The sequence below is a fragment of the Numenius arquata genome, chromosome 5 (genome assembly GCF_964106895.1).
Source record: "Numenius arquata chromosome 5, bNumArq3.hap1.1, whole genome shotgun sequence".
In the NCBI taxonomy this organism is placed as follows: domain Eukaryota; kingdom Metazoa; phylum Chordata; class Aves; order Charadriiformes; family Scolopacidae; genus Numenius; species Numenius arquata.
In genome coordinates, this window is record NC_133580.1 from 51,328,924 (window position 1) to 51,345,855 (window position 16,932).

The 16,932-nt window shown below is 42.6% G+C and overlaps 2 protein-coding genes across 3 annotated transcripts in view; one reads left to right on the forward strand and one right to left on the reverse strand.

Annotated features, from left to right (window-relative positions):
* The first annotated feature begins 1,345 nt into the window (after window positions 1-1,345).
* CD8A (CD8 subunit alpha) lies at window positions 1,346-7,402 on the forward strand. Its single transcript, XM_074147097.1, has 5 exons — window positions 1,346-1,721; window positions 2,325-2,414; window positions 3,003-3,119; window positions 4,730-4,760; window positions 6,473-7,402. The coding sequence occupies exons 1-5, from the start codon at window positions 1,385-1,387 to the stop codon at window positions 6,525-6,527; spliced, it is 630 nt and encodes a 209-aa protein (XP_074003198.1). The 5' UTR covers window positions 1,346-1,384; the 3' UTR covers window positions 6,528-7,402.
* A 7,602-nt stretch (window positions 7,403-15,004) lies between these two features.
* Window positions 15,005-16,932, reverse strand: part of RMND5A (required for meiotic nuclear division 5 homolog A) — a 28,298-nt gene continuing 26,370 nt past the window's right edge. For both annotated transcript variants that reach the window (XM_074147426.1, XM_074147425.1), the window contains one exon: window positions 15,005-16,735. In XM_074147426.1, coding sequence (XP_074003527.1) covers window positions 16,672-16,735 — 64 coding nt within the window. In that variant the 3' untranslated portion in view covers window positions 15,005-16,671. The remainder of the gene's footprint in view (window positions 16,736-16,932) is intronic.

Here is a 16,932-nt window from a genome sequence, read left to right on the forward strand (position 1 = left end):
TAGAGAAGAAAACCACGAGATGTTAAAAAGAAAGAATGAAGAAAAAAAAAAAAGGCATATCCCTGGGGCATGGTTTTTTCTTTTTTTCGGTGGGTTTCAGATCACAGACCACCTGCCTTGCACAAAGCAGCTTTTGCAAAGCAATTGCAAAGAAGAATTGCAAAGAGAACAATCGAACACCTGAAGCACTCAGCTGCGTGCCAGCAATGCATGTGCTCAGAGATAGAACATATGCATGGATTCATGCCATGAAACACCCGTCTTGCCTGCTGAGTAATAAAATACCATGTGCTCTGCCATCCGCACGAGACCCCTTGAGTGCGTGCAAGAGAAGGCAGCAGAATCTCTGCCAAGAAACACAAGCTGGGGCCTGCAGCCAAAGCATGGGGCTTGTCCATGACTTCTTCAGAGCTGGAGCTGCTGTGAACCCCCAAACGGCTGGGAGACAGCAGGCTGCGGCAGCTGATCTTACCTCAGGCATGAGCATCATCACTCTGAATCCCTACAGAAGTCAGAGGCAAAAATCTTTAGAGGCACCATTAAGAACCAATAACAATAAATGAACCCAAATTCTGGATTAGAACTGAATTTCTTCAGAAATCTTGGGTTTTTTCCCCTTCATATTGCCACCAATGCTGAACACCGTCTCTTTACTCAAGAGGGTCCTGATGACATCACATCCTCTCCAAAGAGCGACGCAGCCTCCCAAGTCAAGCGACAAAGACCATCTTGGCTCTGCCACACCGTCCCTGTGGACGGCCACCTCTAGGAGAAGATGGCCAGGTCTCCTGTGCTTCTCCTGCTCACTCTGGGATTCTGTGAGTATGGACAATGGGGTTGTGCATCACCTTCACAGGGAGCAGCACTGAATCCAAGAAACTGGACTAAATAGTTAAAGGGAAAACAAAAAGCAAGTCAAAAAGGCTGACTTTGAGGTTTGCTCAGTAATTGTGGAGTTAAAGGTGGTCTCTCCTCAGCCAGTGTAGGACAGCCGGAGGGGCGGCTGCACTGGGAAGGGAGCCCAGTCAGAGAAGTGGTTCTAGAGGGGAGGAGAAGGGGAAAAAAAAGGAGATTTAGTGTTCTTAGTGAATAACTTCAGATAATTTGGGAAGGGGTACCATCCCCGAGAAGGCAGCTGAAAGGCAGCACCTGTCTTTAAAGCCCAAGTGGCTGAGAGCTGAGCACCCTCCACACACAGTCCCAGCAAGGACTCCAGTAAAACCTTCAGGTCGTCCAGACAGTATGGTCATCCCTTTCCATTTGACTTTGCACCTGATGGGCAGGGAACAAGGTTTGCCCGGAGGAGATGTGGCTCTTCCTGAGTGTTTACCACACAGATTTCTCTCCCGCAGGCTGCTCTGGAGTCTGGGGCCAGAGGGACGGGATGACGGTCAGGTTTCGAGGGAGAAGCACCACACACCCCCAGGTGGGAAAGCGGCTGGAGCTGGAGTGTCTGACCCCTAAGGAGGACAGTGGTGCATTCTGGATCCGCCAGGACAAGGATGGGAGCCTTCACTTCATCGTCTTCATCTCTTCCCTGTCCCGGACCACCTTCAATGGAAATGAGAAGACATCCACACGCTTTGAGGCAAGCAAAGACGGCAAGTTTTATCGGTTGGTAGTGAAGTCTTTCATGCTGCAAGATGAGGGAAACTATTTCTGCCTCATGAACAGCAACCAAGTGCTGTACTTCAGCCCTGGCCAGCCTGCCTTCTTCCCAGGTCAGCAACACCTCCACCCAACCTTGCTTAGCTCTGCCAAAATGCCCAGCACCTCCTGTCCGTGCCTTTTTTAATCAATCGCCTCTCCCACAAACCCTGTTTTCCCTGCTTGCTTGCCCAAGGCATCTTGTGATCAACCTACTGGTCCTCCTGCCAGAGGCTCCCTGCTTACTGACTCTTCTCATGGTATTGCTCCTGCCGAAAGGCAAAAACGATGAGGCAGACCCAGCATCAACTCCCCATCCCCACTTTTCCATCCCATTTATGGCTCTGAAGGGATAAGACTAAAGCAAAGCCCACCACCACTCCCTCCTTCCTCAGCTTGCATAGGTCCCAAAAGTCCTACCAACTTCAGGGTACTCAGGCTTTCTGAGGGTGGTGGCGGAAAGCAATAACTAAGGAGCCTGCAGCTCCTTAATGGGTCTTGAGAGACCCTCCTTGGGGGAGTCACCATCCAAAATGGGCTCTACGAAGTCCCCCCCAGACTTGAGCCCTACGCTGGCCACAGGAGCAGCCATGCCCTGGCAGGGGTGGGAGAGCAGAAGGGCAGGAGAGAGCTATTCTATTGTATTTCCCTTTGTATTCACCCATTTTCACTTATAGTCACCACCACAGCGGCACCCACTACACCAGCACCTGCTACCCAGCGTGGCATCACCGAAAAGGACCCCTGCCCAAGGACCCCAGATACAGGTAGCCCAGCTGCAAGGAGGGAAGGAGGGAGGGAGGGAGGGAGGGAGGGAGAGATGGGCTCTGGTCCACTGATACCAAGAGGGATCCTGCAGGAATTTTGGGATGGGGGGAGAGGGAAAAATCCTTAGAGCTTTACCAGAGTTGAATAACTGGGTACATGAGCTGGGAGGGTTAAACCACAACATTTCATCCCATGTAGGAAAGACTAAGGATAACTTAAAAAGCACAAGGATGTCTTATGACTTAGTACGTTGGGAAGAGGTGGAAGGAGGGCAGAAACCCTGGGGGCTGGTGCTGGTTTTAGCCTTGGTAGGGGACACAAGAAAACTTCTGGCTATGTGTCCTCCCTCAAGTCTCCAAGAAAATGCTGAGAGCAGCAGCACTAATGAATGCTCACTGCTGAGGATGACACCCATGCTGGGCTTGTGGACACCCCCGGTACCCATCTCTGCCTTTGCAGGCCAGAGGGACCCCTCTGCTTCATCGCCAGCCTCACTGAAAACCAGGCAGGTCCCTTGGCTCTACCACAGCTAGCTTTACACCAGCCGTGAGCACCTGGTGGACCTTTCCTCTTCTCTATTCCTGCAGAGACCAGCAAAGAAAAAGAGACAAATTTCTTCTGTGACATCTTCATCTGGGTTCCCTTGTCAGGCGCCTGCCTCCTGCTCCTCCTCGCCCTGGCAGTCACCATCACCCTGTGTCAACGTAAGACTCACCCATAGCCCCCCCCCTCCCCCCCCCCCCAAATATTCCTCTAGCCTGAAACTGCAGCCCTGTCCTTCAGAGGAATGGATCTCCTAGCTATCCCCTTTATGTAGGCACCAGATAACCAGGACACGGTCAACACAAGAGAAGGACCACTGTTAAAAATCAATGTATGTATTTTCCTCATCAGTAGGCTTAGGCTGAGAAATAATTATCAACTTCTACACTACAAGGAAGAAAAATAAATTATAAATAGAGAAAGCATTATCAAACCGTATTGGCTCTCCAATCCTTAAATTGGTGTAGCAGACAGTAAAAGTACCAGAACCTGAAACACTGACCAAACAGGGTAAACATGCTCCAGCATGGGGCTTGCAAATTCAAATGCTGAGGCAGCTTGGGCTGTAACCAAACGAGCAACTTAATTACACAGGATCAGAGACTGCTACGGCTAACGCAGTAATGCAAAATCTCTGGGTAGGCAAAAGTCCTTTGGTGAAATTTCATGTTTGAGATGTCTTTAAATTACCCTGAGCAAGCAGCGAATGCAAATGTATTTAAATCAATTTAATGCTCACTGAAATCAGTGTAACTTTTCCGATACCCCCAGAAGTTACACCGATTTCATGAAACTGGCTCAGCTTGTTTGCCTGGAACACCAAAGTGTTTTGCTGCTGAATTAACCTAACCAGATCCTCACTGACCTCACAGCCTGGAGCCGATGTGAGATGAATTTACCAGCTGACACAGTTTTAAAAAAAGTACAATTTTTCAGCATCCTTCCACCTTGAAAATACTAATCAGCATAGTCTGCAGCAATAGGAAGGAATACATGAAAAAACACTGATGAGCCACAGGAAAAAAAAAAATCATTCTTCTTAAGGGAAGTAGCTGGCAATGCAGCAGAATACCCAGAGATGGTCTAAATTCCCTTTGAAGTCACCAGGAGCCTTCCATGTGCACCAGGATTCCCCAGCGACCCGCAACACCATTAACCTACAAACGCCACTCAATGATTTAGTTCTGCCTTTTAATGCTGATGTGAATTATCAGCAAAAAGCCATTAGCTGCAATTAATTTCTGCAGCAGGCAGCCCGAGATCTCAAGGACGGATTTTCACCTTGTGCAAAAACTAACGGCTGGACATTGTATTTTGCCAAATACATCCCAAAGTAACAACATAGATGCTAAAATGGGGAAGAGCATCGTTCAGCTTGGTTGCGTGCTGTGTGGCATCATTGCCACTCACCTGTTGCAGAAATCGATTGCTGCCAAGGGATTTTTAGCAACATGCCAAAGTCACCGGAGACAGCAAAAAAAAAAAAAAATTAAAAAAAAAATTCCCCATCAGCATTCCCAGGCTGACCCTGCTACTGTTACTCACATGAAAATTTAATTAATGAAAGAATCTAAGTGGACTGCCAGGGGAACGCCAGCTGCAGCACCGCTCACTTGCATGGATTTCTTCAAAAATAAGCTTGGTTTACCCGTTGTTAGCCTTACAGACAGCAAGCTGCTACCCAATGCCAGCCCTGCCTTAATGCAGTGTTTCTTTACGGAGCTGTGACTTGGCATCTTTGAACTGTTTTCTTTTTCTTTTTTTATTTTAGGAACCAGAAGACGAAGATGCAGGTGTAAAAGGTTAGTAAGTGGCAGGTGCTGACATTTTTCTCTTAAACTCAGCAGCATCTCACCCTCAAGTGATAAAGCAGGCAGGTGCCAAAAAGCCATCTAAAAATTCTTCATCCAATATACGATGGATGGGAGGGGACTGTGTAATGAATTAAGGGCAAAAAAGAGAGATAAGAGTCTCTTGTCCTGTGGGGTTGGGTTTTTTTTTTTAATATTAAGTAATTTAAATCACAGACCACTGACAGTGTAGCAGATACTAAACAGAAAGACAAGAGGTGTTTGTGGCAGCCTAAGAAATTTGTGCAGGGAAGTGCTGGGAAAAGCTGGGCTGCAAGAAAGTTTGGAACAGGATTGTTCCACTTCTGGAGCCTTATTCTTTGCAAATCAACCACCTTTTTAAATCAGATGAATTCGTGTTCCTTGTTATACATCCATGGGTCTCATAGTAAAAAAGTTAATAGTTTTTTAGTTGTCCAAATTAATATGATCACTCAGAAAGAACCTCCCTCCTCCTCCATTAACAGAAAATGGACACCTACAATTTAAGGTTTTTTTTCTAAAGGCAGAACACATCAGAAATCAGTGCCTGAAAAATAACGATGATTCAGGGAAGAAGCACTGAGTGGCAATGCCTTCTGCCCTTCGGGTGCAACGTTTCGCCGTGTATGTGGGAATACAGCCGCCCCTACAGACCTGCATTTTCTTTTGCCCATCTGAAAAAGGGAACGGCCTGTCAATTTTTACAACGGATTTTTATTATACCCAGCGCTCTCCTGATGCTCACCTGGCTTTCCAACGGCTAAATGATAACGAAGTGCTCTCGCAGCCTTGTTTAGGACCATGCTTGCATTCCTCACTTATCTCAGTCCCTGTTGCCAGCCCTGCGCAAAGATGTTCTGTCCCTAAGGAGAAAAACACGCTGCAGAGCTCTTCAGGTTTGCCCTGATGGAGCAGTTGGGTTACAAGCGCCTCAGGAAATCATCTCATCAAGGACAGCTCTCCTTCGGCAGCCTTCTGGTTTAAGCAATTGTAACGTATTTAAGCTTTTATTTAGAGAGGAAATTCCTGCTGCTCTGAGCAGTTCCCAGTTATTGAAATTAAGCTTTTTGGAAGTTAATAGCGTAATTCACCCAATTAAAGAGCGCCTCAGGATCTGGCCTGGGATTTTTGCTGGCAGCTGAAGGATTCATTTTCCACCACAAATTAATCTTCAGTGAAAAGGATGCCAAATCTCCAACTCATTAAATCAGCATAAAACTATCAGTTGCTGGATACCAGTAACTTCCATCATTTCTGGAACATGCTGGTAGTCTAGAAAGCCTCCTTTTAAACTTCTCTGCAGGAAACTGGTTTGCAACAAGAAAAAAGTCTTTATGAACTGGTAACAGCTTCCCGAACTCCAAAAAAACCCTGAGCTTTTCTTCCCATTTCAGCTCCCAGCATTCCTGAGTGTGGAGAAAGGCCTGATGAGGGCAGAAGCATGCAGAAGTCAGAGGCAAATTTAAAAAAACAAACAAACAACATTTTTTTTTTTTTAAAAATTAGTGTAACAATTGATTAGCGGTGTATCTTAAGAAAGGGGATTTAGGAACAGTTTGCAGCCTGCTCTTTGAGGTCCCTGGCTGCAGATCAAGGCTAAGCAAGCTGATCAGCAGCCATACATTAACTGCCTTCTTGTTCCTTTTACATTAAAGTAACTCAAAACCTTTCTCTCTCTCTAGACCTGCCAACGGGAAGCCCAATGCGAAAGCCAGCATGCCAAGCCGACACGTATAAGCATCTGCACCTTCTGGATCATCCTCTGGGAGCTGTCACTGCATAAGTCCATCACCTACGTTATCTATACTGCTACTAATTCTGATGCACTCTGCCTTGACACATTTGAAAAGAAAGATGGAGCCGACACATGGACAGCAAGCAGGCACTTTTTCTGTGAACTGCACGCTAAAGCACAACTCCTTCCAAAATCTCAGTTTTTGCAAATTAATTCCCCAGGCCAAATGCCACTTCTGTTTCCAATGACAGAGCTCTGTGGTTCAGGCAAAAGAAACAGGTCCATCTCGACGCTGACATGTACCAGCGATAAGCTGATGAGAAATAAGGATGTTAGCCAGATCTTTCCTCAGGAGTGTGTAATTCTTCCTAAAATGCAGCTAAATGTTCAATTTGCTACAAGATTACTCAGAAATAAAACCCCTCACCTAACAGACCCTCTTTTCTTGGTGCCTCGTATCTGCTAGGAGTTTTACTGGTTCATCTAATATAACACAAAGCTGCACGGAGAAGGTAAATACTGATTAAAGGGCCTTGCTTTTAAAGTTCTTACGGCCCGGGGGGCTAAGGTTTACTGTTTCCCTCTTGCTATCCTTGTTCTGCTGCTAGCCCCACTTCCACAGATTTCAGAGGTTTTGCCTGAGCAAGGAAGGTGGGATTTTCTTTCTTTCTGGAAGAAAGGGTTGAGTAGTGAAAAAAAAGTCTTTGTCACTTGCTTTGTTTAAGCAAGACTTTCAGCCTACCTTCCTGCGACATGTTCATTGACTACAATGAGTTCTGTTTTTTCTGCTCTGTATTTGATGTAAATATTTCCTTACTACACTTGCACATCATGACCTGAGAAAAAAAAAAATAAAACAATGGTTTTAGTTTGACTTACTAAGTTTTATTTCTTTATTCAGTTCCTAGACTCAAAAACACTAAAATCCTTCATGCAAATAATAAATGAGGGTCTAAGGAAGTCTTGGGTAAGGGAAAAGGCAGTGATTCACATACCAGCCTGAGCTTTAAGATGCCAAAGCTCAGCTTCCAGCTTACCACTGCCTAAAATGATCTAAAATTATTTTCCCAGGGACTTGCAAGATGGGCCCCATAACACTCCCCCGTCCTAAGGGGGTGAGAAGGTGGATGAGATAAAGACTCAGAAGGTATTCCAGTATTCTTGGCAAGGGGCTGATAAAAACCTGGGAAAAAAGGAATGAAAGAAACCCTTTGCTAGTCTCTTCCTCTGCAAACTGGGAAGGAGAGAAATTCAGAGAGAAACAAAGTTCTTCCAAACTTAGCTTTTTGTAATTCTTAAAAAAAAAAAAAGACTAGAGAAGTGTATCTAAACAACAGCAAGCAAATACTGAATGACAACTATATATATCTACACACACTATAAGGAAAAAAATTAACAAAAAAGCCTTAACATTGAAATGTCTGTGAATTCAGACTTTAAGACACATCCAATCTATTAAGGGTGGCCTCGTTCAACCGCCAGGTGCAAAGCTGGGGAGAAGCGAGGGTCTTGCCACACCTGCAGCGCCAGACTCTGCCCCATCACAGCCGTCACCAATGTGCAGCTGCATTTTCACAACATGAAGCAGATCTACTCACCAACCTGTTTTGAGGCACACTATGTCCAACCTTTAGCCCCATTTTAATGTGTTATGGTTACCTAAATCAGTTTGATCTCATCCTACAGTCACCTCTAACTCATACCTTTTCTCTCTCTTGTGAGAGCGTTAATTTTACCATTAGCTTGTCCCAGAGTCTCTTGTTGACTTAGTTTGAGCTAAAAGTTTTCACTAATAAAGCCTTAACTCAAAAGCATTTCTGCAAAACAGTTTACAAGAGGTAGGAACATCACTACCTCACTGGTAGGATTCTCTACAGCTCTTTCCTCACTGTTCTCAATCTGGTCTACATCATGCCACGTTCCTGTAACCCAGGCTGCCAGGCAATGCTCCTGCTGATCTGGTACTAACCCCCCCCCAAGCCTAAATCCTCTTCCAACAGATTGTCTCCACGCTTCCACAGTGACCTTACAGCTCTTTTGAATGGCTTTGTAGAAAGGTGGTGAAATGATCTGACTTCGTATGTCTATTGTTGTTTCCCCACAAAAGGCCACATATTATACACGAGAAGCATTTCCTTGAAAATGCATTTTCTCTAGCACAATAGTTGAACGTGGCATGTGACACACACCAAGATTAAACGCATAGTGTCAAACATTGAACAGAAAACCTAGCAGAAGTGTTTTTCTGTATTTTGCTCCCTGTAAGCTATGCTATTCTTTCAAATGAAATATTATTTCATGATCCGCAGGTTAAATATTTATTGCTAGTTCTACTGCTATGAGAGCCTACAGAGGTCAATCCTATAGTGTAAAACAGGATATGGGTATTTAAAAATCAAAAAGCATTTCAGTAAGATGAACACATGTACAACAATTTCCTCACCACAGAAACTGCATGGAATCCTAATGCAGGATAAACAGAGAAAAGTAATACCCTAAGCAATGTAAAATACATCTATTTGGGCATTAGTAGCTACTGGCGTTACTAATAGCGATGCTCCACTCCGCAGTGCTGCACTGAGAACCCCCATCCTGCAGCAAGATCGATGCAGCCAAAGCCCTCCTGACACCACAGATGAAGTTAGTGAAGAACTGGAAGCAGCGTATGTTCGGGTTTTGGTTTGTTTTGTTTTTTTTTCAGTAGTCTTCATTTGCACAGGAAATCAACATCTAGAAAAAAAAAATTACAGCACCGACAGTTGCAATTAACCTTCTGAATACAGCACAAAATCCACAGCACAGTGGAGGCTACAGACTTTTGACCTCTAGTTCAGAATCACTGAGCACCATCGATCTCTTTTAACCCCAACGCCAAACTGAGGAGGCACTGGGATGCCTCCCGTCTCCTTCTACACACTCTGCAGGCCACAGTTCACCTAGTGCCCTAGGCTACACCCTGCTCAGGACCCAGCATCCAGGTATCACAATCCCAGATAAACACTGACCATCACACAACTAGGCCTGTGGCAACTAGGGTCTACCGGTTCAAGCTCTGGTTCCACAGCCAGATGCCTTAAAACAAACCAAAGAGGAAACCTCATCCTTGAAGATAATCAGAGACTTCGTTCATAAATTCATGAACTTAGCAAGTTTCCAGCAGTTTCGACGCTCTGAAGAAAGGACTTTGATGTCAATATTGCTGTCTATATAGCACATTCCCTCTTTAGAGGGTACCTTTCACATAAAAGAAAGCCCAGTTAACAGATACATTACAAATCCTGCCTGTCAATTTCTGGGCAATGTCATCACAGCTGTAAGCTACGAGGGCAAGGCTTTTTACCGGGTATAATCAAGCTATTAAAAATACATGACTGCTCACTGAACTCTATTAGCAGCTTTCAGCTTCTTCCTTGTTATCAATCAGGCATCATCTTCAATTCTTTACTTCTGTTCATGTCCTTGCATCTCTTTAAAACACAGACCATACTGGTCTCATTTTGGTTCTTAGATCTGTAGGTGACCAGAGATGTACCCTCCAAACTGCATATTAAGCTTGGCTGTAAAATGCATATGAAGTATCAGTGGAAATATTATCCTTCTGTACCACTGTAACAGATATCTTGAGTTAACAAAAACCTATTAAGAAATTGATTTTAAAAGCATTTCCAACCCTCCACCTGTGGACTTTATGGAAGATACTACAAGTACATGTCCATGGACTGTTGTCCATCTCAGGATACCGAGGAGTAAAACTTGTTCATCTGCCTCTTTTTCCATGGGCTTTTCTATTTGTGAACCACTGCAATTTAAATATGTTTTCAAAATACATCAGATGCACTGGACAGAACTGCTGTGATTCAGCATTTGCTACACAACCAGCAAAATCACCTCTGCAGAAGGACAGACAGCTGAGGGAACAAGAGGAGGCAGCTTGGGGCACGTACCAGAGTAAGCGCTCACTCTTCTTTAGTCACTACCCCAAGTTTCATGTTGAATAACCCCAAAATGAGGAACACCTCACAGGCAGACATATCCACAAGAAGTCTGCTGCAGACCACCAGACTGACTTCACCAAGGAACCCTCCAGCAGAGGCGGTGATGCAGCACAGCTCTCCAAAGCAAGACTGAGCTTCCTCCCACACAGTCCCATGATTGATTCATCTTCTAGTTCAGGTCAGCTGTAGCCACCACTGCGTCTCAGATTCAAACCTGTAGCTCAAGAAAGCCTGCTAAGTTTTTTATTTACATGTACTGCTGAGGAACAATATTCTTTATAATCAGCTTAGTAAGACCTGAAATTTTCTTCACAAGACAAACGTGTACCTCTGCGTTCCTACTAATAAGCAACCAATAGAAGGTGACACCCAAACCACATCTCTTGCACCAAAACCTTAATAACCAGATGCAAATATCAGTGCAGCAGTGAGAAGGGAAGGAGCTGAGAGCAACCCCAGCCCTGCAGTAGAGGTGAATGACTGACACAACATGAAGGCATGTAGATGCCTCCAACAAATCAAGCAAGTTCAGAGCAAACTGGCTGAGTTTGTGGATGTAGAGCAGCAATGACTGGGCAAGAACCCTGGCCTGGTGCTTGCACCTATAAAAAGAGAAGGACCAGTTGAGCTGGAGTCTAGAGAAGCAGCTCAAGGGTGCTTGTTTCTCCACACAGGAAGCTGCTGCTGGCCAGGCTCTACAGACCTGACAGCTCTTTGCTAACAGGGTGTGGAGGAGGCTCTAGGTTACATGGTGAGGCGACTGCACTGGGTGCAGAGACAAAGCCTGGAAGCTGTTTTGGGTTAATACGAGGCAAACAAGAGTCTGACATAGAATGACTTTCAAAGAGAAGTGGAAGGAATAAATTTGTTCAGAGGTTGAGGGTTACCCAATTGTGGAATTGCTCAAAACTAATAGGGAAGTAGCTTAAAACTCTCAGTAGCTGACGGGCTAAAGGCAAACAACCTAGGAGTTAACACTTAATAGTGGAAAGAGTAAGAGCTGATTTACAATTTAAGCATAACCTCAACTAATAAAGAAAAAAGGGTAAAAGATGGTCAGCGAAAGCCCTGTGAAGCTGAGGGAGGCTTCAGATGCCCCCACATTTGTTGCCTTTGTTAGACACCTGCTTCTCCCCCATCCAGTGCTTCACTTATTCTGAAATATTTTCAGAGTGATAAAGGGTTTTGATGAGTTAAACAAGCCCCAGATAAATAATACAGCCAAGATGACCCTAGAAGGGCCAGTAACTGGACTGGTCAGTTAAAGTCACTTTTTGTGACTGTCACAAGTATTTGACAGACGACCTGTCACAGTGAAGGTAGACCTAAGCTCAACCCAGACTCCTCAGACTAAAGCTGTGGTGCATGTTGTGCAAGTGCTTGGAAGCCACCCCACAGAAACCATACCCTTACTGCTGTTTCTGCACCATTCAAGGCAGAAAAGCAGAATAAAGGTGAGGAAAGAGTTACAGAAATTTCTGGAAGAACAGTAAATAGTGAAACATGACCTTCTTGTAACTAGGTTTCTTCCTTCTGATTCATCTGAAATCAAATCTGTTTGATGTGCAGGGTCAGCATGACCTATCCATCACTGGATTCCCATCCTGAGCTGTGCTGAATAAACTGGTAAGTACCACTTTTGTCATGGGAGAACTATCACATCTGCTTGTGCTCCACATTCCTGGAAACCTCCTGCATAATTTAGAAACCTTGGAAAATACTGGAATTAACCATCAGTTCTGAAGGAAAAATTGTCAGTCAAAATAGCTGTGTTTGTGTATTTAGTTCCTCCCCCCACGTGCAAATGTCTCAAGGACGATGCTTAAGACTTGAACTGAGACACTATTTGCATCTTCCCCATCCCTTTGTTTCTTTAGCCAAAGTAAAGAAAAACCCACAGCGATACCTTGACACTTAGTAAGAAGGAAGAGACCAATAGCAGTGTCACTAAGTCTGAAAATAAACACAAGTTAGAGGAAACGCAGGAGAAAAGAGGATATCCATTTCAAAGGCTAAATTCAGGTGAGCTTTGCTCACTCCAGTCCAGGTCACAGAACCCACCAGCTTCAGCACTGAGTCTTTGTTCCAGTCTGCACTGGAACTGTGCTGTTCAGCTACATTTAAAACAACCCTCTAGAAAGTGTAAAAAACTCTTAGTTCTAAAGTGAAATAGGACCTGGGCAACGCTACCAGGGATTTTGTATTTGAATACACAGATACAGCTGACCTGTAAAAACCACTACAAGTCAGTGTGATCTGAAAACACCAGTTCCTGTATATAAACCCAGCAGGATTCAGTAAGAGCTTACAGTAGGCTCTAAACAACTCCAGTTTCCATATTTCCCTACAGGACTCCTCATTTAATGCAAACATGAAGTCATAAAGGAATATTAAGTCACACTTCTTTCACATATATACACTTTTGTAAACCACTTCCTTTATATATATATATATATATATGGGCTTGAATTAAATCAGCATAGTAATGTAACACTACATTACAGCTTTACTCACTACAGATCATTGCTTCCACTGATTTTTTTTTTCTTCTATTCTCAAAGCACTTTTCCCTACACTGCAGTTTCTTATTTACAAAAAGAAAAGTGCAAGAGTTGGGATGGATTAAAGAGCATGAATTTCCACCCCCTAGAGATAAATTAACCTCTGCAGTGACAAGCAGAGAAAGAAAAACAGTCTCTGGCAGCAGGCAAACAAACCTTGCAAGGAATATCAAACCCAAACTTACTATGTTAAGCTTGGCGAGTTGGCTCTCAGTAGTCATAACTAACTTCAGCCTTAAATTTTAGCAGCAGCCACCCTGTAAAATGTTAGGGAGAAAGTAACTGGTAACACATAGCTTTCACTGCAGCTTCTACACACATTAATTAAGCTGACTTACAGATAGAAGACTGAAATCAATACAGTATTTCAGTAGAGAAAAACTGATTTTTAATGGGGAAGATTTGTTTTTCAGCCATGTATACTATACTCACAATGTGTAGTCATCGCAGGAAGAGACTTTCCCCAATTCAAAAATACTTCACAAAGCAGCTGATCATCGAGAGTACTAACAGGAGGTGAGGACATGAGCTCTGTGTTAATGACAGTCATAGCACTACAAAAGTGATCACCACTTTTTGAGATCAAAAAGGCTGCGTACTATTTTCGTTTCCTACTATCTGTTTTTAAGGTTTGATTATGCTTTATACCACAAGTCAGACTTGAAACCCCACAAGAACATATCACAACAGACTTCCCATTAAAGACATTTACTAAAATTCAAACTCTATTATTATTTAGATAGAATTAAGGTAATATGTCTATTAATAGACATAGAAATAACACTACTAACAAGCCACTGCTATGGAAATTGTATTTATAACCATCCATTACTTTCGTGGCACCTATAAGCTAAACGTTTTATATGAGCACGGTCAAAAAAACTCTTGGCTTAGGCCCACCGACATTACTAGCTAGCGTGCTTGCTGCTGCAGAGCTGCTGCTCTGACACATTTTGCGAAGGGGGGTGGGGTGGGGGGGAAGCAGCAGTCGCAAGCCCAATGCAGCACCCAGGAGTGACACAGTGATCTCGATACAAATATAAATGTGCTGAGTCTCTTTACTTTCATTATGCAGCAATCTCATTAAAAGGCACTGGCTGCACAAAGGGACTAGTTAAAGGCTTCACAAGCTGGTCCGAAAATGTAACAGAGCCAGACCTCAGACAATGCTATAGCTTTAAAATCAAATACTTTTTTTTTTTTTTTTTACTATGGATATTCCCAAACCCTGTTAGAGAAAACGTATGCATAGCAGCTAACTGTATTTTAAATATGAAAACTCAGAGTATTATTCACTTTCACCCATGCAAGCGCTTTCTCTAGTTACGAGAAGTGTATCAGGCATTAGTAGAAGGTAACTTGCATCGCCTCAAAGGGCAAACTGGATAGCTTTAACAACCAAAACGCAGATATGTTTCACAAGCGCCCAGCACAATATCCCATTACTGTAAGCACATAAGCATTCTATTATAGAATGCTAGCATCATCTGTTGGTGGAGCTACAAAACTGCAAGCAATTATTTTTAAGTAAACATACAGAAAGCTAGGAAAAGAATTGCAATTATCTGGTGAAAACAGCTGTGGATCTATAATATGCACCATTTAAAAGGGAAAACAGGACCACTGTATTAAAAACATTCTAGTAGGTAAGTTGAATTGGTACTCTGCTGCCGTTTACTAACTGTGCCATTTTTGTACTCTAAGCAACTGTATCAGAGGCACTATAACACTAACCAGTGTTCATACCAATGCCAAAATACCAGCAGTGTAACAGCAAAGAGATGTAGCAATTACACCTCAGGGTGGTTTGGGGCTTTTTTTGTTATTATTGTTTTTAAATAGTCCATATGCCTTTTCATTTAAATCCAAAGTATTACGCAATTCCACTCAAAAGAAAATATTAAAAGCAATTTCAGTAAGACTAGGAAACCTACATGGAAAATAATATCCTCACCCGTTTATTGTTGATTTTACCACTTGGTAACGCGGTTGTTTTGAACTCAGTGTGAATACAAGTTTTGCAGAAAAATTACACACCTGCATTTTTCACATGTATCAAACACATTTAAAATTTAAAATTTGTGTGCCTTGACTTGCTCCTTTTAATGTCTCTTTAGGGATGTCCACTGTCACTGATCCGATAGAGTCCAACTCAGTCTCTCAAGTCAGGTGACATAGAAATTCAAAAGGTGTAGATTTCTCAAAGACGGTCTTCTCTGTAGTAGTGCATTGTGCTAGTGCATTCAACCAGTGTGTCAGTATTCAACCATATAAGCTTGGGCTGTTGGTTTTTTTTAAACTACACAATACAGAAATATAATTTTACATGTAGCTTTGCATGCCTTATGGCTGCTTGCCCTACTATAGGACAGTGCAATAAATACAAATATATGCACACTAGAAAAGATTTAACTGCCATGATCTACATCTCGTTTATGAGTACAAATTAACCTAGTCAACAATATGACAAATTTAGCAGAAAAAGTGGCAATGGCAGTAATAGTCTACTACAAAAAACAAGGCTAGAAGCAGTGTTCTCAAGCTACAGAAAATTTGCTACCTCCTAATATATGATGTAGGGCCCAGTTCCGCCAAGTGCAGAGTCGTGATCAGTAGGTTGCATCAGAACATGCTTTTCCCCATTTAACAATGAATACTTCTACAATTTATTTGGTTTTGATAACTGTTTATAAATAGCACACTATAATGACTATTAAACTATACAGCAACATGACATTTATAGCCTAATCCTGAATACAAAGTTCAAAGAACATGACTACAAAGGCCAGAGAGCAAATGTCATCGACTAAAAGCATTTCCACTTCAGAATTTATTGAATGTTCTCTTACACAGACACTTCTCGATCATGAAATCAAAGGAACAGGATTTCCTATTCCTTCTCTGCTCCAGTAGTAATTTAGCCACACATCACCCTTATAAATTAGTGGTGGATTTTAACAGGTAGCCCCTTGGGGCTATATATTTTATATACTTTATATATATGCACATTTACTTTGAATTCTATGTAAAAGTTGAAAAAATGTTTGAAAGAAAAACTCAGAATATATCACAGCTTTTTCAGCAAAAAAAATACAAATTAGTTTTGTAACCACTATTCAATTTATCAAACTTTTTTTTTTTCTGAAGTATTTACCTTTAATTATGTACACATTACAGGAAATAAAACTTTTTCCACAAACATTCTCTAAGGTGACAGTTATCAATAGAATGATAGAATAATAGCGGGAATAATATGAAACCAATGGGGGTGATAAATTTCTGCTTTTAAAAAGTAAAAAGTCACCGTATAATTAAGTACAAAAACCTGCATTGAATGACAACTGCTGGTGTAGTAACTTGATCAGGTATGGAGACCAAGAGTATAGTAAAGCCCTATGGTAATAATATTTCTGTAGCATTTCCACTTGGTATGTATATACTAAATGTTGGCAAAGTTTCTGTAGCATTAGCTTATACAAACATAGGAGTCCTCAGTCTGCTGCATAAAATGGAACAAGTGTGTTTTAATTCTCCTGAAATGCACCTGAAATCCAGAGTGTCACTTACAAACTGCATAATGAAACTTTTCTTCAGAAAAATATCTGTTTGGCATCTCCGGGGCTCTGTTCCATTGGACAATAGGGGCATTTTAATCTGAGGACAAAGACAAGGCATTAGAATCATGGCAATGTGCAACAACTGAGCATTACGCTTCTTCATCGGTTACAAAGGTATCAAGTTTGCAGTAATAATCCTTCCTCTTCCCCCCCCCCAGCATGAAACAAATGTACTTTTAAGGCATAACGCTTTACTTGGCTCCATTAAAAGTCACCTTTAGCTGAGAGAGACAT

Coding starts and splice junctions, on each gene's coding strand:
- CD8A (XM_074147097.1), top strand. CDS start 1,385: ATGACGGTCAGGTTTCGAGGGAGAAGCACCACACACCCCCAGGTGGGA. Junction 2,415..3,002: donor CCCAAGGACCCCAGATACAG/GTAGCCCAGCTG, acceptor CTATTCCTGCAG/AGACCAGCAAAGAAAAAGAG. Junction 4,761..6,472: donor CGAAGATGCAGGTGTAAAAG/GTTAGTAAGTGG, acceptor CTCTCTCTCTAG/ACCTGCCAACGGGAAGCCCA.